This window comes from Haplochromis burtoni, unplaced genomic scaffold (assembly GCF_018398535.1).
Source record: "Haplochromis burtoni strain Fernald_Lab_line unplaced genomic scaffold, NCSU_Asbu1 Contig_238, whole genome shotgun sequence".
Taxonomy (NCBI): domain Eukaryota; kingdom Metazoa; phylum Chordata; class Actinopteri; order Cichliformes; family Cichlidae; genus Haplochromis; species Haplochromis burtoni.
In genome coordinates this window covers 469,479-494,381 of record NW_024582599.1, presented here as the reverse complement: position 1 = coordinate 494,381, position 24,903 = coordinate 469,479, and the positions used below count along the sequence as shown (strand labels likewise).

Genomic DNA, 24,903 nt, shown 5'->3' with positions numbered 1-24,903 from the left:
GGTTTCCTCATCACTACTAAAATCTCAAATTCATGGGTGAGAAATGTGATTTGTTAGTCTAAAGTTAGAGTGCATCAAGGACCACTGATAACATTACAGTCTGTAAAATATGTCAGAGTCACCTTTTGGTTTGTAAAGTTCCCGTTATAAAGCCTCAAGTGGGGTTTTATTGATGTCACCATCTTAGATTAGATTAGATGAAACTTTATTAATCCCTCGGGTGGGTTCCTCCGGGAAATTCGGTTTCCAATATCACAGCACCGACAGAAGTTACAGAATGTGAGCAGAAATATACCGTATATACACATATGTAACTACAGAGACATATATAAATACTGCGTATACAAAAGGGATGAATAGGAATAAGAATACAAGGGAATTGCACGTTTCAAGTATTGTGAGTAACTTTAATAATAGTCTTTAACATGGTGTGAGAAGTCATTTACAAAATAAGAGTCAGTGTCAGTTAATAATATTTGCAAGGAGTAAATGGTCCATGAAGATATCTGGAAAGTGTTAACTAAGGTCTAGGCTTCTTTTCCCACCTTCAGGAGGCGCCCCCTGCTGGTAGATAAGGTGTAAGGCACTTGAGTTTTAACTTCAGTCTGTGGCAAAATTTGTAAGATTTGTAACAGTTACTGGAATTGGACACTAGTTTCCACGCGCGTGTGTATTGGTAATGCTCCTGTGGCCTCTCCACTGAGGAAATCCTGGAAACCTTCCGCGGGTTTTCCACCTTTACTGACTGAACACATCTGGGACTGTCTCACGCAACGCAATAAAAACCCGCCGGGACTGTTTTTCCCGCCCAGGTGAGCATCTACCTGGGCGGATTTATCAGGGGGCGTGGCTTATCTGTGCACCTTATAAACAGGAAAGAGCGCAGAAAGTCAGGTAGAGCTCGGTTAATGTTCGCCATGAGAAAGTCTTTGAGTGTATCGTCTGACAGCTCCCTGCCGCCGCCGGAGGACGACGTGGACTCGGTGTGCTCCGACGAGCTAATGGGCTCGCAGTCCCGCCGCTGGCTGGCGGAAATTCTGAGCGGGGGTATACCGCCGGAGAGCGGCGAAGTGAGCCCGGCGAGCGGGCTGTTCGTGGACTTTAACTTCCCCATGGGAGAGCTGGAGATGCAGCCCGGGGTCAAGTGGAAGCGACCAAAGGTAACTACGAAAGGGAGAACAAACCCGTAACAGCTGCGTAACGTAAATGCATAAAAAACTCCCACAGAGTAAATACTGCAGTATCGAGCTCTCTTCATTTACATATCACACACACACATATGTATGCGCATTCTTCTTCAGCACATTTCAAAAGGTAAGTGTGCTTTCTGCTCCACAGTCACTTTGCAGATTACAGATGTTGCACATACGCACAGTGACACCATCCTGCAGGGCAGTAAAAGACTAACACAAGTAGCGTAAGCTGCTCTAATAAAATAGTAACGGATTTCAAATAATAGATAAACACAGGCCAGTTTGCACTGGCTGAGTGTTTTCAGGTGTCACGCAGACACAACAACAGTACACGATGCAGTTTTGAAGTGCTTTACTTGTATTTCAATTTCATGCTGCCTACAATAAAGTATTAGTACAGCGCGATGCGTGTAGCTGGTTGTTCAGAGTTCTTTAAAACCAGCAGCTCTCTTCTTCCTTCGGTAATAATGTTGTAATCACTGTGTTTGTCTACACTATGTGCTCGAAGTTGTCTGGTAGTAAAACTCTTTTTCTCCTGCCACCACAGAGAATCAGACAGCCTGCTATGAGAAGGATAATCTTTTAACATTTTACATCATTGTGCACATTTTGACTTTAGAGTTTCATATCTGGGATCTTCGAGTGTTTTGCATGTGAATTTTTATCTGTTGTGCTGCACCACAAATGTTTTACTTATTAACTTTTAAATATGTAAATATATACATACAGTAAACAAATGGTATATTGAGAAAGCGTTCCTCCTTTGGCGAGGATGAAAAAGCTGAACGTAATGATTTATTCCTTTTCTTCTAGACATCTGTTAGACTGTTAAAAAGTTTCATGTTTTTGATGCGATATTGTGAATAAAAGAGTTGAAATACAGTAAAACACACAATATTACAAAGCTTCAAAATAACCCATGGAGCTCTGTGGGAGTTTAAGTTAGGAATTGAAGTGAAGTGAAAGCCTTTATTGTCATTATACTGGTATAATGAGATTTAAAACAGCCCCATAAAGGTGCACATGTGCTTAACACATTATAAAACAAATATACAATAATATAACTATACACGTAATATAAATACACTGCACTGGGTGACACAGACAGACAGCCAGAGAATGATGACACAGTCAGTGCAAATTAGTTTTGTGCAAGTTTTGAGTTGAGTATGGTGATGGCTTTGGGGAAGAAGCTATCCCCGAGTCTGTTTGTTCTGGCCCGTATGGATCTGAAGCACCTGCCAGAGGGGAGTAGATGGTAACCGGGGTGGCTGATGTCCTTCAAGATGTTTCTGGGAGTTATAGATGGCAGACAAAGAGGGCAGGGCACTGATTTTTTTTGCTACGTTTACCACCCTCTGCAGTCTCTTCCTGCCTGCCTCTGTGCAGCTGGCGTGCCACACTGTCACTGCATAGGTCAGCAGGCTCTCGATGGTGGATCTATAGAAGGTCACCAGCAGTGGGGTGTTTAGTTGCTCCTTCCTGAGCACCCTTAGAAGTGTAGCCACTGCTTGGGCCTTCTTGACTACCGTGGCGCTGACTGACCAGGAGAGGTCTGCAGAGATGTGGACACCAAGGAGTTTGAAGGATTCCACTCGCTCTACAAATTCACCGTTGATGTGCAGAGGGGCAGGGGCAGCCTGAAGTCCAGGATGAGTTCCTTGGTCTTGGTGATGTTAAATGGTCTGTATTTATATAGCGCTTTACTAGTCCCTAAGGACCCCAAAGCGCTTTACATATCCAGTCATCCACCCATTCACACACTGGTGATGGCAGCTACATTGTAGCCACAGCCACACTGGGGCGCACTGACAGAGGCGAGGCTGCCGGACACTCTGACCAACACCAGGAGGCAACGGGGGAAAGGCCTTGCCCAAGGACACAACGACCGAGACTGTCCAAGCCGGGGCTCGAACCGGCAACCTTCCGATTACAAGGCGAACTCCCAACTCTTGAGCCACGATCGCCCCATGTTAAGTGCCAGGTTGTTTAATGCACCCAGCTTCAGGACCTCATTTCCCCCTGTGATCAGTACTGTGTGTGATGCTGTAATTATCATTACAGAGTAACAGTCACATTTACACAATAAAGGCTGTATTTATACTGATTAAAATACTTTTAAGAGCAGCTGAGGTCACTTTGAGAACACCTGGATGGTTTTTTAAATACCAGGTAAAGGCAGATGGACAATAACTAACACCACACGTTATAACAGGACGATTCCACTCAGCGGGTCAGATTGCAGTTTCAAATTACACTTAATTTCACACTTATTTAAGTCATTATTTTGTTTCTCTGAGTCTCTGTGGCTTTCTTTTACCTTTAACATTAAAAACTCACCTGGTAAAAATCAAAATTCTGGTGGATCTCTGTGAATCACTGTTACCAGTTACAGCCTTGTGCCAGATGTGAACCAGTGGTTTTTTTGCCCTGTAGTGTCCGAGTTGGTCAACTGGAGAGTTACAATCAGTGCGTGACAGAGTCATATTTGCAAGGGTGTGTTTCAGAAAGGCTCCACAGAGATAAAATGAAGGCAACCCAAACCCTGCAGGGCAACAGGAGGGAAACAAAGACAAGGCTCAGTGTTGTCCTTTAGTTCTGTATTATCCTGCATCCGCTCGCGTTGCTTCTCTTCTTTCTGACTTGAGGGCTGGGCAGGATGCAGGGTGGGTGAGATTAAATCTGCTGCTAAACTCTGTGTTGGCTAAATATGTAAAATATGCAACTAAGGTATCTGAACAGGAAACAAAGAATGCAGCCTTTCTGTTCACTTGCTTTAATAGAATATAATGTACGGTATATACTATAGTTTGACAGGTTTGTTTTATATTTGCTAATATATGTAAGATAAAACAAAATAACACGCATGTGCACGTTACACCGGTTAAGGCGCTCGTTAAAGTGATGGCTCACATTTCTGTCTTCACATGCAGAGTACTAATTTTGAGCTTGTAACTTCTTGTTTCATGGTTTTATAACTCAGATCGTAGAGCTTCATGGTTCTAATGATTGACACTGATGAGATAATCACATCATCTCAGTGACTGATTGAGAGGTTTTGCATGTACCACGCTGGCTGAAGTTCAGTTTGACGATAGAGAGATTTCCCCTCCTTGCAGGAGCCTGGATAGCTCAGTCGGTAGAGCATCAGACTTTTAATCTGAGGGTCCAGGGTTCAAGTCCCTGTTCAGGCGATGTTGCTTTTAATCTGTTATAACACTGTCAAAGGGCCTGTTGTACCAATGGATTTACTGAGTTTATCTGAAGATGGTTGAACAGAAAAGATATCAAACAGCTAACTAAGCAAACACTTAACTCCTGTGTCATTCAAGTCTTTAGGACAAACATCGACCCGTAGTTACATTTTTGCAGCATTGCATTAAAATTGAGTTCCGGTTGTGGCATAAGTTACAAAGTAGATCTGACACAGAGGTATAATTCAGGTGTATAGCATCACACCAACCTTTGCCTTAACTGGAGGCACTTCTTTCAGAGTATCATGGAAACGCTCTTGACACATTAAAACTTGTTTACCTAAAAACATTCCCTTTGGCCAGTTTCTGGGTGTGTTCCATGTCTAGAAATAGATTTTATTTAGGTTTTCATGCTTAAAGCAGTGTAGTATTCATTAAGATTGAGTCACTGAGTTCCTATAGATAGATCAAGGAGTCTGCACTGACTGTTATTGTACAAACTGTATCTACACAAGGCTTACTGCCTGAAAGGAGCACGCAGGATGCAGTGGGCACAAACTTGCTTTCTGTAAATTCCCTCACATGGAATCAGAAACAGAACTTCCTGCTGCTGCTGACTCAAAAGACTTCAGATGGCAGTGAAAAGAAAAATGTCAGAAGTTCTTTGTCTTTGGTCAAAACAGGAAGAGCTGGAAGCACCACAGAGGTAAAAGGACAGAGGTTTAAAGTCTGATCCAGTGTTTGCAAGAATAAAGATTAAAACAAAGCTGAATCCATAAATGTTAAATATTTGAAATAGGATATAAAGTGAACTTTTCCTTCAGGTATTACTCATCTTCATATTCTATGTATTCAGTGTAACCTGAAGTGTAGGCTAATATAACAGCAAACGGTAGGTTAGCAAACTTCCTGGAGTGCGTCATCCACAGCTGCAACATGTCTCTTTCATTTATCGCTGTTTGCATCTAAATACCAAGAAAACTGTTCAGCAGTGTGAAGTTCGATGTGTCTGTTTACAAAATCCTATAACCTGTATAGACTGATGCAAACTAAAGAAGACAGTTAAAGGCAGACATTTCTGAATGGGCAGGCTGTGCATTAGTACAACACACACTGATTTAGGGAGAAGGACACATGTCACAGGAACACCATCACAAAGAGAGTTGTCCTTCCTCTTACGCTGCATTAAGCCAGTGTTGACAGAATGAGGCCATAAATCCTGCATCGCTCCCTCCTAAATCGAACCTCTGAGTACTTACCTCAGAGACGCTTGTCACTCGTGTGTTCACCATCGTAGTTTGACACCTCACTGTCCAGGAAATCCATAGAAATCCTGTAACTGTGGACTCTTCACCACAGACATATGGATTAGACACATAATGTTACTCAATTAAGTCAAGTTTACTTTTAAAGCACTTTTAATTTTATTCCCATCATGCAAAAAGTAAAAAACAAACAAACAAACAAATACAACATACAAGTGCATGTAAGATTAGAAGGTTTTGCACATTAAAAAAATGAATGCTATAAGTGTATAAAAAGTCTATGTAGTGAGAGTAGAGGGCAGGTGTATGGGAGATGGAGGTAAGCTCAGTAGAAACAAAACAGAATTCCTGTGTATGAATGAGATGTAAGAGTGAAGCTGCAAAGAGCAGAGGTAGTGAAGATGAGTCAGCCATCCAAAGCAATGCATACAGCACAAGAAGAGAGTGCAGACAGGGTGGAGTGGGAGAAGATGAGTGGGGGTGATTCGTAACAGTATGATAGCAGCAAGAGTCAAAGGGAAGGTTTCAAAGATGCTAGTGAGACCTGCTGTGAGGAATGGTTTGAAGAAGGTGACGGTCATGAAACGAGAAGCTGAGCTGAAGCTTTTAAGATTTTGACTGGGAGTGAGCAGGATGGACAGGATTAGAAATGAGTATATTATCCACACATTTATCTCATATCGTTAGCTCTTGATATCAAAGCCAACACGTAGTTACATTAACAGCTAATCATTTCAACTGCTAATATCCACATTTTTAGGTAAGAATTTGAACTGTTCCACTAACCATTAGAGCCTGAGCAGCTCTGTAGAAAAGCATCAGCCTGGGTTCAAGTTCCTGTTCATGCTTTGGGGTTTAAAAATGTAAAGTATGCTGTCTTTGCTGTGTTGTACCACACAGGTTACTTCAAGAACACGGTGCTCTATAGCTTTCACTCATAAAAAGGTGCCCATAGTTTTTCTTTCACTGATTCCACCATTAATGTCATAATCAGGGGGGATTCTCTCATATCTGTTAACTATGTGCAACCTAGATAAGTGTAAACGTAGCAAACGTTGGTGCCACACACATTTTTGAAGACTGCGTATGCTGGTGAATACACAGACAGTTTTTCAAAGTGTTTGTACTGATAACAAGTCATAACTCTTTGCAATCTGAGCAAGTCCAAGTATGCGGAATGACTCGAGTCGCCACTAGAGGAAGTTGTGGGGACGTCATAGATCTCAGGTTATAATAAAAGTTGCTTCTTATCTTATCTCAGTTACTTTGTAATTGTCACACGAATGATCATTATTTATAAAAAATTTGATATATTTTATTTATGCACCTTCAAAAATTCTATCATGATAAACACTGAACATTGGTGAAACTAATGTCAGTCTTCCTGTCTGACTCGGAGTCACACATCCGGCAGTGTGCCAAGTTTGTGCCACAATGTTCTGATGGATGAACTTTTATCTGCCTCTCCCTTTGGCTCTGCAGACAAGTCAGATCAAGTTTATTTACGTTCATCTTCCTGCTCTTTCTTGTCTTTGTTTCAATCAATCATTGCTCTGTTTCCAGGAACTCTGTTCATCACCTCAGTTCATAGTAGATGGCGCAACGAGGCTGGATGTTCGCCAGGGGAAACTCAGTAAGTAGAGATCTCCTGTACTACTCGGTGGTATAAGCTAAGTATTTTCAGTTCAAGTGGACCTATTCTGCTCATTTCCACCACCTTTTCATTCTTGGACTCCACCAGAGCAGCTTTGCATGATTTGCTGTTCAGTCTAATCCTTCGCTTTGCCCACTGTCAGAAATAAGCTGCTATAGCTTATTTCCAACAACCCTTGAACCCCAGGAGTGCACTGATGTGGTCACCAGAGCTGGCCCCACCCATTCAACATAGCACTACTGATTCCAGGAAATGCCCTGCAGGATAATGTCATGTTCGGCTGTGTGGCAGGCAGGAGAGGACCCAAAACGCAAACTCACAGAGACGAAATTAAACTCAAAAAGCTGCTTTATTGCAGAATGGCATGGAAACTAAACTGGAACATGGATGACTAACACACAGGGAAACACAGCCATGAGGGAGACTACGACACTGACAAAGAGAAACACAGGGCTTAAATACACAGAGGGATAACGAGGGAAGTGGAGACACATGAGGAAACAGCTGACTAACATGAACCTAATGACAGGAGCAGTGAAGCTAAATACAAAGAACCAAGAACACACGACTCCTTCCAAAATAAAACAGGAAGCATAACGAAACGCAGACAAAACTTGACAGTGGGGACAGCAACTAAGAAACAGAGACAAACCACAAGGCAGAGGTCTAAGAACCAAAATACACAGAGGGAAATACTCAGCTTTGAACACAAGAGACTAGACTAGAGGGAGTAACAAAAGACCAACCATGAGAACATAATGCACAATGCAGGGTGACAGAAAACAAGAAACTCAAACATGCAAAGACACACAATAAACAGAACAGAGGGGGCACAGAGAGACATGAAGGGCAGGGGAGACTTAACATGGGTTGGAAACACAAGGGGAAAATAATTAGAACTAGAAACACTTAAGCATGATAACAAATGAACTTAGGAACCTGAAGGGCTTACATAAACTAAAACATCAAAATGAACTAAAACTCAAAACACTGGGTCATAAGACCCAGGACCGTGACAGATAAAGGCACAGCACAGATCCAGTCTGGATAAACAACCTCGTGCTGATGTTGATACTATTGTCCTGATTCAATTCAGTTCAGTTTAATTTTATTTATATAGTACCAAATCACAATAACAGTTGCCTCAAGGCACTTTATATTGTAAGGTAAAAACTCACTACAATAACACAACAGAGAACTCCAACAAACACTCGACCCCCTATGAGCAAGAGCTTTGGCGACAGTGGGAAGGAAAAACTCCCTTTTAGCAGGAAGAATCCTCCAGCAAAACCAGGCTGTTCTGCTGGAAGCTTATGTGTATAAACACATAGTAAGTGGAAAATGTGACTAAAAAAAGAAATCCTCCAGCAGCCTACACCCTCAAACCAAGTTTTAAGACTAGTCTTAAACGTAGAGAAGATCAAAGACATGTTGGAACCTCTCCCAGCTGACACTGGGTCACTTTGGAGGGTGGGAGGGGTGCACCCTGGAAAGAGTTCAGGGCCATTGAAACTGTGTATATCTCTGTTGCAGTACTTGCACTGATGACTGGGTAAAATTAACTGAGCTGAGTGGCATCAAGGACAAAACAAATCGTATACACTAGCTACATCAGATTGAGAACCTCAGGTCTTTTCTGTTCCTTCCACACAGGTGGGTCTGTGTCACACCCTGAAGACCAGGTTAAACATGTTCCTCCTTCCTCAAATACAACAGTGCAAACAGCTCTCTGTATATGCTGTATGTCAGCGTTGAATAGCTGTTACACCCAGCACATAAAGGTTTAATGGAGACTGTAGGTGAAAGATGGTGCACGGCTGGAAGTGATTTAAAATGGAAAGAGGACCATCCAGCATTGTGCACTGAAGCTTCAAATGATGTCATGACCTACTTCATTCTTTTCCAGGTGACTGCTGGTTACTTTCGGCTATAGCGTCTCTCTCCATGAATCAATCGCTGCTCAAGAAGGTTGTGCCTCTGGGCCAGAGCTTCCAAGATGGATACAGCGGTTGCTTCACTTTCAGGGTACAAAAGCTCTGTTTAATATGCAGTTATCTTCTTCAAGTGAATTCTCAGCCTAAATCAGATGATATTCTCTCTCTCTTTCTCTCGCTGTGTAGTTCTGGCAGTACGGTCAGTGGGAGGAGGTACGGATCGATGACCTGCTGCCCACTGTGGACAACAATCTGATCTTCCTCAGCTCCCCAGAAAGACAAGAGTTCTGGAGCGCCCTGCTGGAGAAAGCCTACGCCAAGTGAGTCCCAGTCAGCCGCTGTCTAGGTGTTCATGTCTCACTGCACATTTTAGCCTCTCTGATAGACATTTGGTCTTCTTTTGCCTGTTACATAACCACAAATCCATATTCCATATCCATACGTTTCACCTAAACCCCTTAATTTTATCCAAAATTTTACCATCATACTATGAATCTTTCCTGAGTTCCAGGTCTTTCAAGTTCGAGTTTTCCCACCATTTCTGAGCCCTTCATAAGTATAGGAGATAATGACATGACAGCATGTGTTTTTCTGCTAATCACTGCTAGAAGATCAGCCTGGTGTCGTAATGGTAATAAAAAGGGAGAGCATTCATATGCTGTAAGCTGCCACCTATCCCACACGGTGATATGACTAGGGATGGGTATTGATAAGATTTTCACGATTCTGATTCCATTTTCGATTCTGTTTAACGATTCGATTCTTTATCGATTCTTTTTAGAAAAAGGAGAACACTAAGGTCGATTAGCTTAGAACTTTGCTTTATATCTTCTCTTTGAACAAGAAAGAAATTTAGGAGTAACATGGCCTTACAAACCCAACAGTGAGATCTTAAGAGATCCACAGCCTACGGCTCTTCACTGGGTCACGGGGTCCCCAGGAAAAAAAATTGTAAATGTAAAATAATAAAATAAATATTATTCTGTAGCAATTACACATGAATATCCAGTAATGTCCCTGCCTACAATTAAACACATTCACTTACTGAAAATCACCTGCTGTGGCAAATGGGTGCAAGCCTTTGACCACAAACTGAGTCACTGCTCAGTGACATTCGTCTATCCTGCCTGAAAGGAGACGCTACCGGTAGACTGCAGCGAGAACTGCCAGCGTCTGAGCCAGACTCTGTCTCGCTCATCATGGTAGGTTTTGTAATAAGACAGATCGCGCTAACATAATATGCACTGTTAGCTGATTATTTACCTGCCGCATTAACGGGAGAGGACGCGCAAACGTTACCGCTGCTGCTGGGCTGAGATTCACGAGTCCGGAGCGGAATTAAAAACACGACATTCATTTAAGGTCATCGCGTGTTTTGTGAGCAAATGCTTTTGCATATTCGTAGTGTTTCCTCCCTTAAATGAAATATCTACTTTGCAAGTATTGCAAGTTGCCCTGTTGTCATCCGTTCTCGTAAAGTATAACCAAACTTTTGAGCGTTTGAGCCGCCGTGTTTCCTGCCAGGTAAATGACGCTCCGCAACGTGGTGACGTCATTCGGGGCGAGTGGAATTGATAAGGGAATCGTTTGCAAAAATGGCAAACACTTCCAAGGAATTGAAACAGTGGGAACCGGTTCTCAACAAGAACCGGTTTTTGATACCCATCCCTAGATATGACGCTTGAAGAATCACCCAAACTATACTTTTTGAACGTCTTGATGCATCTCAATCATCCAGGAAAGTAAATCTCCAAAAGCTGATTCTGTGGACGTAGCGTTTTGTGGGAGAAACGTTTCGTCACTCATCCAAGTGACTTCTTCAGTCTCAGCTGACTGCAAGTTTCTAACCATATAAACAGTACATTTGCATAATGACTGAAACCAGCCCACTGAAGGAACAAACAGCTGGGAGGTCAGTTCCTGAATCTTAATTATGCAAATTCTCATGACCACTGATCAACAACCACTGATCAATGGCCATGAGTCCCATTCACAGAGAGTTGGGGAATGGCTGCAATCACAGGTACGCTACGTCCAGATGAACAGAATCAACTTTTGGAGATATACTTTTTGAAGTTTCTCCAGTGAATTATCAGATACAAGACAAAACATGAAGGGTACGGGTGCTTATTTCTGTTCCTGTGTGTGATGTTATATCCCATGCTGCTGATGCTGAAAACTGAATTTAGAGGAAATAAAAAATATGTTGTTTTTTACATAGTGCCATGCGGAGTGAACATTTTCCAGGTTTTGTTGCATTTATATGGAAAAAATAAATATGACTATATAGCACTGAGAGAAATGATAGAACAAATAAACATGTAAACATGCTGAAATGGCTAAATAGTAACTAACATCCAGTGTCTGTGTTTTAAAAGATTCTAAATTTCAGCGTCTGTTCCTACTCAGAGTATTGTGGATAATTTGAGCATCTGTTCTTCACACTTTAAGAACAAGTAGTTGATAAGTGAGTGAAAAAGTGGGCATAACAATGATAAGGATAATAATAATATCTCAAACATTAAATGTCCCATTGTTCAAACCTTTCCTGGGCAGATTTGTCAGTCAGAGTTCAGTTAGAAAGACAAATTCAGGAGATCTTTAGAAAACCGTTCAGAAAACCTCTGATATTTCCCTTTCTGTCCCAGGTTGAAGGGTGGCTACCGAGCTCTGGACATGGGCTTCCCTCATGAGGCCATGGTGGATATGACGGGCGGGGTGACAGAGGTTTTACAGGTGGCCTCACTTCCCAGAGACTTGCCGACCTTCCTCAGACACCTGCTGGTCAGAGGAGCACTCATCAACTGTGCCAACTGCCAGGTACAGTAAGGACCTGTGAGGGATGATTTAGATCTGAACCTGTTGGGAAACACCGAGGCGTTCCTGCACTCATTTATGAGTCATATTGTTTGTTTTCCTTCTGTCCTCACTGTGGTTGGTTGGCTTTTCCCCCCTCCAGGGTCCTCTGGAGCAGAGGAATGAACTGGGAATCATGTTTAGACATGCCTACGCTCTGACTGCAGTGGATAAGGTAACTGTCACTGAACACGGCCAAGAAATGTTCATAAGTCCTAATTACACATAAATACAGATGTGAACCTCAAAAGCTGGACAAATTAAATGCAGTGTTTCTGTATCTTAAGTAGAAATCTAAATGACTCACAGCTGCTCTTCACTGCACTCTCACCTGATTTGCCTCCTCTCCTGCCAGGTGAGGACGACACTCGGCACTGAATATCTGGTGCGAATCCTCAATCCTTGGGGCAACACAGAGTGGGAGGGGCCCTGGAGTGACTTCAAAGGGTATGAAGATCATCCAATGAGCAGTGCTGAATAAAACTTACTCTAAATTTAAATCCTTTCAGTCAACTCAAAAATGGCATCAGAAGAAGAAGTAGCTGGTAATGCATAGGAGGAAGTGAGGGGAGTGAATGGGCTAATCGCAGTAATCGTGGGCCATCGTGCAGAGCACAGATCACAGTTTCTTGTTGTTCGTGGTTTTTATTACTGTTGTCTAAAGTCAAATGTGAGATTAAAATTGAGTGTCTTGTGAAAAAAAAAGACACTGAACAAAGGGAAGTACAAAATCACAGAAAATAACATAAAAACATCTTAAGGCTGTGAGAAAATTGGAAAAAATAGTTTAATAATCTTAAAATAATTTATATAATCAATGCGTTAGCTCAATTTACTGCCTCTATAATCTGAATCCATGCGGTCACATACAAACCAAATGTCACCTTGCTAACTCCCCTTCTTGAGTACCTACTTCACACATTTACAGCACGTTTACAAACCTCTGTGTTTGCAGTCAAGAGTGGAAAACGGTGAGCATCGAGGAGCAGAAACGACTCGGCAGAGTCAGCCAGGAGGACGGAGAGTTCTGGTGAGTTTATCGCAATGTCATACCAGCGACTGTCACACAGCTTTTATGGGGCCCCCTGTGGCTGTTCCTGCTCATTACAGGGTAGATACTCAGCAGGGATGAATGAAACGGTGACAGCGAAACGACACCAATAGTTCCACACAGAGCAGATGAGATGATTGCAGTGAAGAAACCAAATGTGTCTTTGTTTTTGAACTTGGATGTGCCAATGCTATTCAAACACATTAAGTATTTACAGACGAAGGAAATCTGTTTGACCAGTCGCTCTGTTCCTCTCTCTCTCTGTCAGGATGTCGGTGTCGGACTTCCGACAGAACTTCGAGGTGATGGAGGTCTGTCACCTGACGGAGGCTCTCAGTAAATCAGGCATGTTGCCTTTGAGCTGCATTATGCATCATGGCAACTGGGCGCCGAATATCACAGCAGGAGGCTCTCCTCAAGGAGGTAAGACGGGTGATGACGTGTGTCAAATGTTTTGTGCCTCACTCTTAACTCTGAACCGCACAAGCCCAGCGGCTGGTTTTAAAACTGGAGATAAAGCTGGGATATTTAAAACTAGACAGAAGTCCACCTCAACTGTCACAACTGAATTTAAGAGTAGGGGCCAATCAGGCGAACAGTTAGTTTCATGTGTTAATTAGTCACTATTAGCCTTAATCTTTGCGCTTGCTGGCAGTGAACAGAGAGTCTTTAAAAGAGCCACGCCTGAACAGGGACTTGAACCCTGGACCCTCAGATTAAAAGGCTGATGCTCTACCGACTGAGCTATCCAGGCTCTGAATGTTGTGTAGTGCACTCTGATTTTAGCATCAAATATGACGAAAAATACGAGAACAATGTTTTAATATTTCTTGCAGCCGACACAAAGGAGTAGGAATACAGTCTCTCCTGAGAGTCAATTTTAACTGATGCTCACCAGGGAAAGACCAAAACTTTAGCGCCTCCTGCTGCCTGTGGACAGATTCCTCAGGCATCTTCCAGAAATGGTCACACTCTTTTCTGCACAATTTGTCAGTAGGTGCAGTTTTTTTTCTTGTTGTCTAGAAAATACAATACTAGTCCAAAGTTTTAGAACACCCCAGTTTTTCCAGTTATCTAGTTGTTCAAGTCCAACGAATAGCTTGAAATGGCACAAAGGTAAGTGGTGAACTGCCAGAGGTTTAAAAAAGGTAAGGTTACCCAAAACTAAAAAAAGGAATTTCGGCTTTTTGTATAACCACATACCATAGTATTATACAGAATAAGACAAAGAGACTTGCCTGGGCCATGAAACACCGCTGTGAGAGGCACCCTGAACCAAAACGGCTACCACAGCATTCTGCAGCGCCATGCAGTACCCTCTGGTATCCACCTAGTTGGTCAGGGGTTCATCCTACAGCGGGATAATGACCCAAAACATAATCCAAGCTATGCCAGAACTACTTGAAAACACGGAGCACAGTCCTCCAGACTTAAACCTCATCGAGCTGGTTTGGGATGAACTGGACAGAAGAGTGAAAGCAAAGCAACCTACAAGGTCCACATTTATGGGAACTTCTGCAACAAACAGATTTCTATTGTAGAAAGAAAGCTACGGGTGTGTTCAGCTGTTATATCTGGTGGCTACTTAAAGGTTAGAATACATTTTGGTCTATGAATTGATTCCATGATTTCTTTTTGAACTCCAATTGCTTATTTGTACTATGCTTTCATTTCAGAGTGCAATCAGACATTAAACGGCATAATTGCTGGAAAAATCGGGGTGTTCTCAAACTTTTGACCTGCAGTGTATTTCGCTCCAGTCTCGAGCATAAATGATCAAGACGTAAGAAGTGAAGCACCTTTGTAACTGTGAACAATGAGCGTTAAACCTGAAGTTTCCCCTCTAATCCCTCTGTGCAGCACAGGTCTCTGACACGCCTGTCTGTCTGTTCCCAGATGCATTTTTTTTCTTTAATTTTATGTGACAGTCTTTGTTTCACTTGTACATATTACATTTGACGTGCAGCACTCAGAAATAATCCTTGTGCTTTTGTTTGAGATCTCTGACTGTATAATGTTTATGAAGCATTCTGTAACTCAACAAGCTGAGACGAGCTTATTTGTACAGTCTTTAATAACAGAGCTGCAGTTTTACAGGTAGACCAAGTTTTGATATCAGACACTGCCAGGTAAACAGTTAGGAATATAGCCACACAGATCACACGCATGGAGTCTGGTTTTGGGTAACTGGGCTTCCCGTGATCCTGTTCTAGGTCTGTTAGCTTCTGTTTAAAGATCTTTGGACAGAGGACCAATAAATTGCACATTTGGAGGCAGTTAAATCAGGTCCAGCTTGGAACATGAAAAAAATAAATTATGAAAAGAAATGTTAAAAGTTACACACGCTAGGAAAACTAACAGTGTGTTTGTGTGTGTGCAGGTTGGTTCTATCAGAACCCCCAGTTCTACTTTGTTCTGTCAAAGGCGGACCAAAACCCCGACAGCGCTCAGAAGACCTGCTCCTTCGTTTTGGCTGTGATGCAGAAACACCAGAGACGAAGAGGCATTAGTCTAGCCATCGGCCTTCACGTATACCCGGTATAGTCACGCACACGGGGTCTGGTGTTTAAATGAAAGGCATAAACGTGATAAAAGTCCTGCCCAATGGCTCTTCTCTCTTTGGACTGACTTCCTGAATAGCGCAGTAGTTGCTATTATTTTTATTCCTATATGAAGGTATTATTGCGATATTTAGTTCAGCTTGGAAGCTGCTATTTCACAGAGCAGAAAGTGAACATGGACGGTTTTATTAGATAGTTTTATTCCTCTGAAATTTCAATCGATGTGCTGTTTATTCATATTAAGGTGCTTCTTTGGAGAATGATTACAGACTGCGAGGCTGTCAGACTGACTATATTTGAAATGTCATCGGTATGAAGGCGCAAGCAGATATTTAGAGGAAATGTCTCTTGCTTAGTTTATGACCATATGTTGGAAAGCAGGTCTTTCTTGTCAGGAGCCTGGATAGCTCAGTCGGTAGAGCATCAGACTTTTAATCTGAGGGTCCAGGGTTCAAGTCCCTGTTCAGGCGATGTTGCTTTTAATCTGTTATAACACTGTCAAAGGGCCTGTTGTATCAATGGATTTACTGAGTTTATCTGAAGATGGTTGAACAGAAAAGATATCAAACAGCTAACTAAGCAAACACTTAACTCCTGGGTCATATGTAGCTAAAAACAAAAGTTGGAAACGTTCACCTGAAGAAGTTAAGGGACCCAGTGATCAGTAGTTCATATCAAAACCTGTTACCAAGGTGACTGCTAGGTGTTGAGACTTGCCCCTAAAAGGACGTCAATAAAAGCTGAACATATTTGGTTAAACTGTTTAGATCAGAAAGCGTCTGAAAAGCTGTTAAAGTCTTTCTAAACTGTACTTGAAGCAGTAACTGTGGATGAGGACGGGCTGGCGTAAATGAGTGTGTGCTGTCTCTCCAGGCCCATCCTAAGAATACGTACCTGTCCCGTGAGGACCTGAGCGTGCTCCGCCCAGTCCTCCACAGCCCCCAGTATGTCGCACGGCGGGAGGTTGTTCTTCGTGGCTCGCTCCCACCGGGTTGCTACATCATCATCCCCTCCACCGCCGAGCCTAATCAGCAGGGAGCCTTCCTCCTGCGGGTGCTGGCGGAGCAGGGCAACAATGCCACGTGAGTCATGGAGTTCTGTTGCCGTCTTGTTGTTGTGTAAAACCGGATGTGGAGAGCGAGGGGCGGACCAGACTGTGAAAGCATTCATGAACGGCCTGTGATCGACAAGTCGTTAGCAAATGAGCACACCATGAATAATGCTCTTTTCTGAAACACAGAATGAATTTACAAATTTAACTTCATTTTATGTGAAATTTCTTTAAATGTATTTTTACTGTGGTCACACAGGAAGGGAGCTGGGAGGTGTTTTCCCATCGTTAGTCCTTTTGAATGAAAGTCACCAGGATAAAAAGCAGGTTTAAGACTTTTCAGACGTGGAAGCTGACTTCTCTATATTTCTTTGATTGTTTTGGTTTTTGTTACAGACCAGCTCGAAAACCATCAACAGAAGACATCACATCAATAACAGAGGTAAACCAATCAGCAGTTAATATAATAGACTCAAACCAGTGAGAGCTGCAGATGTGAACTCTGATGGGAGTGTGTCTGTAGAGCCTTTAATATTTTGGAAGCTAAATTTAAGGTTTCTCTTTAGAAAAACTTTTATCCACATTATTAGATTAAAGATTATGAAACAGAGGAGCACATAATTGCATTACTTGGAATAAGCAAAAAAAATAAAGAAAAGAAAATATTTGTATTAAATGTCTTAAAAATGTTTGAATAAATCCATCTAGAAGTAACTTAGCAGCTGTCTGGTTGTGCATTTTGAAGCCTACCCAAATGTGGAGAGTGCAGAAGCTTTTTTTGGTGCTCATTAGGACAACAAATGCTTCTACAGTGCATTACATAGGTCCTCTGTCAGTTAGGCTTCAACTTCAGGCGCTGCTTTTTGTTATAGTGGACTGAAAATGACCGCGTTAAGTGCGGAAGACGTGCACATTTGTCTCAAAGCTAGTCCGCCTGAACAGGGACTTGAACCCTGGACCCTCAGATTAAAAGTCTGATGCTCTACCGACTGAGCTATCCAGGCCCTGCTCACACATCTGATGAAGTCTAACAAGTGTCAGTACTGATAAATTATCAGAATTATAATATTTCTGACTGTCTGAGTCAAAATTGAATCGAATCGGGACCTTGTGAATCGGAATCGAATTGATTATAGAAATCATTGACGATACCCAGCCCGAGTCTGACCCGTTCCCAGTGAGTGTCGAGCCAGATGACATTAGCTTCCACTTTGAACCACATCATATGCTTTTTGCAGACAAGGTGGTTCTGTTGGCTTGCTCAGGTAGCGGCCTTCAGCTGGCACTGGAACAGCTGAGCTTGAAGTGGTAGGAATGAGAATAAGCGCCTCAAAATCTGAGGCCTCAGATTTCAGCTGGAAAAGGGAAAGCGGAGGAAATGAAGTATCTCCGGATCTTGTTTACGAGAGAGGGGAGTGGGGAGCAAGAGATTGACAGATGGAGTTGGCCAAACCTGAGCTAGAGATTAGAGTTTTAAAACACACATCGCCTGAACAGGGACTTGAACCCTGGACCCTCAGATTAAAAGTCTGATGCTCTACCGACTGAGCTATCCAGGCTCTCCTTCCAGCTGCCTGACAGCTGTTTGACGTTTCTGTGGTCTTGTAGTGGCCAGGTGAAGATTTTTGATCTAATAAAAGTATTGACAACTTACGAGGATGAAAATAAATAATGAGATATGCAGCGTGTTCATTTACTCTGTGTTTCTCCCGCCAGCTTTCATTTCCTCACCAAGCTGCCCTCCCTTCACCTCAGGCCATCAGACAGTTATTTCAGAAACACTGCAACAAGGTGAGATTGAAGCACACAGCTGCCTGTTCTTGCCCTGCCATTACTGGTTGATATAAGAGGTTTTAACAGAAGTAGTGAAACACTGACCCCTTTATGTCTTTCTTGTGTCATAAGAAGGGATTTTGCAAACCACTGCACCTCTACAAACTTCTGACTGAGGCCATTCAGGGTGGAGGTCAGTAATCCTGCTGTTCATCCTGCTTGTTCAGTCATATCTCTTTCAGCAGACGATTGTTTCAAAACTTCAGTCATCTGAACTGCGTCCAAAAAAGAAAACTAAATAACCTCAAAAAGCTAGCATTATGCTAACTAGCCTCCAGGTTAGGTGATGCTGCTACTGAACTCCAACAGGTGCTGGTAAAAAGCAAAGACTGGATGTAAAAGATGGACATAGACTATTTTATTTTTAGTGGGGTGACCTGGTTGAGGGTGTAACATTGAGCATTACACCCTGATATAAAGCCCGTGGCTATTTAGAAATGATGGTGGCTCAGGAGCTGAGGAAGTCAGAGTTGGTCTGTGTACGCCCCACAACACGCGGAGCTTCTGCCAAAAACAAAGTTTTGGGTGATTTTTGCATTTTGCAGAACTGCTGCATGTCCACTTTAGAGTTTTCTCACCCACAGAGCCCCACACCCACCACTACTGAACTGCCTGTTTAGGGTTCATTAACTTGGCTGCGTCTACACTAATCCGGATAAATTTGAAAATGGTGTTTTCGTCTAAAAATGCTCCACACTATCGTTTTCAATGGTTTCTGAACAGCTGTTCATCCACACTGAAACGACTGAAAACACTTACGTTCCTGTACTGCGTGAAACGTAAGATGGTTTGACCTGCGTGATTTCCATCTGCTGTTTATTTACTTTTCCGTCGCGGCAAAATGTTGAGGAGAAGCACCGAGTTTTTTAAATGGACTAACAATGAGGTGGAGTCGTTGCTGCGAGTAACACAAAAGTAGCAAAGTTGCAAAAGCGAGTGAGAATCAAGAATGTGAAGAAATCTGGAGCATGTACAGACTGATATTAATCTTTAAGAGAGCTGTCAGCGTTTTCAAAAAGCTCAAGTTTTCCTTGACCAAAAACGCCGTCTCAGTTTTCAATTTTCTCAGTTTGCGTTTTCAAACGAAGACGTATTAGTGTGGACATGGCTTTAAACATCTGTTGGTATTTACGGTGCTTTGGCCTTTTTACATCAGGTCTGTATGTCTGTGTTAAAATGTTCCCTCTGCTGTGTTCAGTGCTGGCAGGAAGCGAGAAGTACTTGGCTTTGGAGCAGTGCAAGAGCCTGGTGGTCCTCATGGATGTATCCTTAAAAAACACACAAGAGTGTGACACAGGCAGACGACCTGTGTGATGAGAGTGTTTGCAGTACTCGGTAATATGTCATAACCACAGCATGCAGTTTTTCTCTTTGTGAACATTTCCAAACAATTCTAAATTAGTTTTCCTAGTTAAAAAGAGCATAAACCATTTACAATTGGCAGGTAAAAGCAAAAGAAAGAGGGGGAGAGGCGGAGATGTGTTTTTTTCCCTGCCTCGTTAAAATAACTCAGGGACCAGCTGTCTGAGCACTGCAACAAGAGACTTTTGATCAAATGAAAATGTTTTTGATTCTAAAAAAAAGCTGTTTTATCACAAAAAGCCTGCCTCCTGTTGGAGTATCATGAGCTGGTTTTACACTTCAGCTCTAATAATATGCAATTATTTATGGCAGGACACCATCTAGTTTTTATATAGTGAAGCTAATTGACATTAACTACAGCTGGCAGTGATTGAGCATCTTGATTTAAGAGAGCCACGCCTGAACAGGGACTTGAACCCTGGACCCTCAGATTAAAAGTCTGATGCTCTACCAACTGAGCTATCCAGGCTCTAATGATGCTTTCACATGTGTGTTATAGGCAAGGAGCCGTGAGACCCCAGTAAAACGTCTGGTGTGCATAACTGAAAATAAGAGCTTTAGATAATGTGTAGAGAGCCACAGCTTTTAGTCACACTCACAGCCAAACCTGTAGAAAAGGATTTCAAAAGAAAATTTGTTTAAAGTTTATCATGTAATCAAAAATTTGTATAAGAAAACTAAAGATGAATGAATGACTGTGAGAGCTGCAGGTAATGTCGAGCATTAATATAAGACCAAGATCGTCACAATTTCCCAAAAAAAAATTGTTTTTGTGCGCAGAAGTCTAATCTGTGATGAATCCAAAGTCGTTTGCTGATAAATTCGTACCCTTCACACATCTGTTACCGGCAGACTCTCAGCAGCCTGTCAGCTCGGTGTCCTCCGAGGCCTGTCGGGATATTTCTGGGTTAATTTCTTTGACCTGAGAATTTTCTCCAGAGCCAAGGCATCGCTCAGCTAAACTGGCCCGAGTTCCAGAGTCTTTGGGACAAGATCAGGAGGTGGACGGTAAGATCATCACCAGCAACATCAACAGCACTGCTAACATTGTGGTGGTAGCAGAAGCTGAATGCAACTGGCGATCTCACTCCTTACACGAACTCTCAATTTTTAAGTCTTGTTAAACTCCTCTTTTCAGGAGAGACCAAAATAAATGCAAGAACGTGTCTGAACTAGAGCCACAGAACACGTTTTCATTGGTTCTGTGTGAATTACACTTTAAAAAATATATAAGTACATAGAAAAATGCTGCAAAATGTATTTAATGAGTTTTAAAAATAGTCCAAAAAGAACTTTGGGGAGAAAATAACTCATCATTAAGTAAAACCATCACAGCTGTTCACATTAAAACCAACAAATCTACACTTTTTTCTAGCTTCTAGTGTTTGTTATGCAAATTTCAAAATACATATCCATATTAAAATAATACAAATCACTGCAGAGCCCGTGCTGTAGTAGCTGACGTCCGCGCACTGTGTATCTGTAAATGTACAAATAATTGCAGTATTATCCATGTGCCAGACAATATACTGCATTTACTCCATATACTGTATTACTACCAAAGAGACAGTTGTGGAGGTCACCGTTGAGGCATAATCAGGCACATATCTGCGACACCATATGTCCAGATATAGTCTAGAATACACTAAAAATAAACATTTAAAACATAAAAACGATTATAACAGACAAACTCAGTCTGGAAACCAACTAATTTGAAAGAAACCAATGCTGAAAATAAAATAAAATAACATCTGTAAAACTTTTCCAGCTCTGATTCTGTTGTGATGACATCAGGAAGCACTGTGATGCAATCTGAAGCCTATATTTGTTGCACCGGATAACACTGGACATATTTTACTCTCAGAAAACTGCCACAGAAACATAAAATGATTCAAGCAAAAAGGTGGACAAGTCCAACCAGCAGCATCAAGTTATGTGACACAAAATGTGCCCCACACCTTCCAGGGTGGGATTACTAAAAGGGAAAGTGTATGTTTGTGCGAATGCAGAGTAGACCATGGACGCTCGCTGCTGTCGCAGTTTTATCAGATTATAACAGAATGTTTGTGTATATGCAGCTTTTCAGGCATTTATTTTTACTGTGTTTAATCTCTCCTCAGGATATCTTCCTCATGCATGACAAGGACAAAACTCAGCGCCTCGAATATCAGGAGGTCATGCCCTCGCTGAAAGCAGCAGGTAGCATTCACAACACTTTTTCATCCTGTGTCATTTAACCGCTGAGGGTCTCCATCGGTCGGTAAAAATCCGACCAGCAGAGGGAGCCAAACACCTTTTTTGCTCAACGTGTGATCCTAATCACATGTTTGGCCACATGTGTAATTAAAGTCCTGTGTTTCCCAAGTCGTCACATTAGTCAAACATTTTTGCACCATTGAAGTTAAATGAATTAATAAGCAGACAGTTTTGATTACATGAAATGAAAAAAATGTACAGTTTGTGTGGAGAACTTTTTTTTCTGAAGTCATTAAAATCACAAAACACAAACGTTTTGGTTCATCACTCATACGTCACTCAGACGGGAGCTGCCTAATGGACTGGCTGGGATCAGGGAAACGAGTGTGCGGTCATATATGTCACCTGTGCACATGTGGAGTTTATTGCAATAAAAACAGCTATCCCACCCAGTGCTTCTGCACCTGCGTTTTACCCCCACCTCTGCTCCATCTGTCCCTGCTGCAGGCATCCGGGTGGACGAGTTGGTGATGCAGCTGGTTGGACTGAGATACACGGAGCCGGACATGACCATCAGTTACCCCGGCTTCCTGTACCTGCTGATGAAACTGGAGAGCATGATCCGTAAGAGGGGGTGATGCGGGGCGGGGTGGGGGTGCAAGCATTGTTACAGCTTTCTGTCTTTCAGAGGAGATGAATGGTATAAATTAGAAACAGCAAGTGGTTTTAATCACCATATTTGCTGGTAAATGACACCACAAGGCCACGAGAGAAAGAAGCAGAGGATGACAGAGGAGCGAGAGAGAGAACGGATGAGGTGACAGAGGAGGCGTGGGAAAAAAGGGAGGAGAAACAAGAGGAAGAGAGACGACGAGGAGAGAGATGTTTTCATAAGCTGGAACAGAAAAGACTGATTCTTTTTATTACTGAGCAGGAAAACAGTTCAAGCCTGTCGTATTAACAGTTACTTACTCCCCCAAAAAATAAAATTCACGTCTACTTTTCACGTTTAGCTTAAACTGCCCATAATAACCCTGTTTGTTGTGTCATTATACACAAGCTCGTTTTGCCCAGAATCAGTCATGTGATGTTTTAATTTGAACTAAAAGTCAAAGTTAAAACATCACATGACAGGAATGTTTGGAAAGCCTCTATAAGCCAACTCAGCAGCTCATTCGTGATTCTCTGAACTGTTTTGATGCAGACGACAAACATTAGCTGTGTCTCAATATCGTCTTTTCGTCCTCTTGCAGACAAATTTCAGGCATACGACGTGATGGGAACGGGAGCAGTAACCATCAGCTACAGACAGGTATGAATATAGTGTAACGTTAGAGCTGAAGAGTGAACTTAGCGATCCTTTAAATGTGAGAGTCCTGTCACTTCATGTCTCACGGTTGTAAAAACAGAACAAAATGAAACAGGAATCGCGGGGCGCGCAGCGGTTTGTGAGGCTGAAACTCACTTGTTTGGACCTGTACAGTGGGTGAGAGGTTGTTCTCATGAAATGTCATCTGGTAAAGTCTGACTCTTCAAATATCATTACAACATAACCTCAGGCTTCTTTAGGTAACCAATGCATATTAAGGCTACGAGTACGTGTGAAACTGCTTTCAGCTTTGCAGTTTTCACTGTATGAAATGCCATGAAAAGTAACAGTTAAAGGGAATTGTGGAAGATCTGGAAGTGCAAGAAAACTTCAAGATGAAAGTGAACGTCTCCTGGGCAGGAAGGCAAAGATAAACACCCACATAACTGCAGAGAACCTGCAGGGAGCTTTAGCTAGCAGTCGAGCAGTGACGTCCCGAGTAATTGTGAGCCAGTTTCTGTAAGCAGGGGTGATCAGAAGGAAACCCTGTTGCACGTCTACAGAAATGTGCAGCATTTGATCCAAAGAACACATAAAGAACACTTCATCAAGTCTTAAACGTACAGCCGTAATTGTTCAGCTCTGTGAATGTGTGAGAGTCAGCAAGCATGTCCGTCCAAATCAGAAATGCAAACCTGACCAAAAAACCAAAACAAACTGTGAATAAAGTGAAAGGATGCTTGCTGAACTTAAATGGGCTGCTTGTAGAAGGCAGACTGAAGTATAAGTACTTATAAGACTTAAGTAAGTATAAGACTACTTGGCAGACTGAAGTATCTCAGAAAGGTCTCATAAACAGTGCACACAGAGCTGCTGTGGAGTCACGCACAGGTTTGGGTTTGTGCTTCTTGCAATGGACACAGTAGAGAGCGCACAGTTAGTATGATGGCAGCTTTAATGTCAATAATGATATATCACTTCTTCTGCCCTCTGATTGGTTCCAGTGGCTCCACATGACCATGTACAACTGAACTGAACTGCTCTACCCAGACACCCTCACCTGGATCACCTCAGTTTCGTTTTTCCTGCTCTTTTTTCATTTTTGTACGTTTGTGTAGTTCTGTGCCAAAAATGTTTATTGCAGAAACAGAAACATATGGCAAACAGAAAAGTGAATATTTCTGAAGCTGTTTTTCTTTCCTCACACACTCAAACAATAGCAATGGAAACGACCTTAAGAACTCTCCTGAGTCGTGCAAACAGCCAAAGTCAAAGGTCAAGGCAGGATGTGCTGCTGTGAGGAAGTTTATGATGAAACTTCAGTGACTTCACCTTCATTGTCCTCTCAGTCTGACATCATTTCTCAACATGCCTCTAAATGAGAGACAATAAACACAGAGCCTCTTTTACTTTGTTCAAAACCACAGAAGACTGTTTGCCTGTG

General features: G+C 42.3%; 1 protein-coding gene and 6 non-coding genes across 8 annotated transcripts; 3 read left to right on the top strand and 4 right to left on the bottom strand.

Annotated features, from left to right (window-relative positions):
- The first annotated feature begins 470 nt into the window (after nucleotides 1-470).
- Nucleotides 471-24,875, top strand: zgc:85932 (uncharacterized protein LOC405875 homolog). 2 transcript variants are annotated; one of them, XM_005937978.3, is made up of 20 exons: nucleotides 471-1,160; nucleotides 7,216-7,285; nucleotides 9,213-9,331; nucleotides 9,427-9,560; nucleotides 11,889-12,060; nucleotides 12,200-12,271; nucleotides 12,452-12,543; nucleotides 13,052-13,126; nucleotides 13,416-13,570; nucleotides 15,528-15,685; nucleotides 16,582-16,790; nucleotides 17,156-17,201; nucleotides 18,476-18,550; nucleotides 18,668-18,725; nucleotides 19,791-19,855; nucleotides 20,894-20,962; nucleotides 22,075-22,153; nucleotides 22,658-22,774; nucleotides 23,404-23,462; nucleotides 24,464-24,875. In XM_005937978.3, the coding sequence occupies exons 1-20, from the start codon at nucleotides 909-911 to the stop codon at nucleotides 24,488-24,490; spliced, it is 2,103 nt and encodes a 700-aa protein (XP_005938040.1). In that variant the 5' UTR covers nucleotides 471-908; the 3' UTR covers nucleotides 24,491-24,875. The 2 variants fall into 2 exon arrangements, with proteins under 2 accessions (XP_005938040.1, XP_005938039.1); XM_005937977.3 differs by having other exon boundaries at nucleotides 472-1,160; nucleotides 18,665-18,725.
- Nucleotides 4,315-4,387, top strand: trnak-uuu. The gene has a single exon. It is a non-coding gene; the product is annotated as a tRNA-Lys (tRNA).
- Nucleotides 13,829-13,901, bottom strand: trnak-uuu. The gene has a single exon. It is a non-coding gene; the product is annotated as a tRNA-Lys (tRNA).
- On the top strand, nucleotides 16,106-16,178 carry trnak-uuu. Its single transcript has one exon. It is a non-coding gene; the product is annotated as a tRNA-Lys (tRNA).
- trnak-uuu lies at nucleotides 17,691-17,763 on the bottom strand. The gene has a single exon. It is a non-coding gene; the product is annotated as a tRNA-Lys (tRNA).
- Nucleotides 18,246-18,318, bottom strand: trnak-uuu. Its single transcript has one exon. It is a non-coding gene; the product is annotated as a tRNA-Lys (tRNA).
- trnak-uuu lies at nucleotides 20,351-20,423 on the bottom strand. Its single transcript has one exon. It is a non-coding gene; the product is annotated as a tRNA-Lys (tRNA).
- Nucleotides 24,876-24,903: the final 28 nt, after the last annotated feature.

What these genes read in the sequence shown, in the direction of transcription:
- zgc:85932 (XM_005937977.3), top strand. Translation starts at nt 909, where the DNA reads ATGTTCGCCATGAGAAAGTCTTTGAGTGTATCGTCTGACAGCTCCCTG. An exon ending in TGTTCGCCAGGGGAAACTCA is followed by an intron (nt 7,286 to 9,212) that starts GTAAGTAGAGAT and finishes ATTCTTTTCCAG; the next exon opens with GTGACTGCTGGTTACTTTCG. An exon ending in GCGGTTGCTTCACTTTCAGG is followed by an intron (nt 9,332 to 9,426) that starts GTACAAAAGCTC and finishes CTCGCTGTGTAG; the next exon opens with TTCTGGCAGTACGGTCAGTG.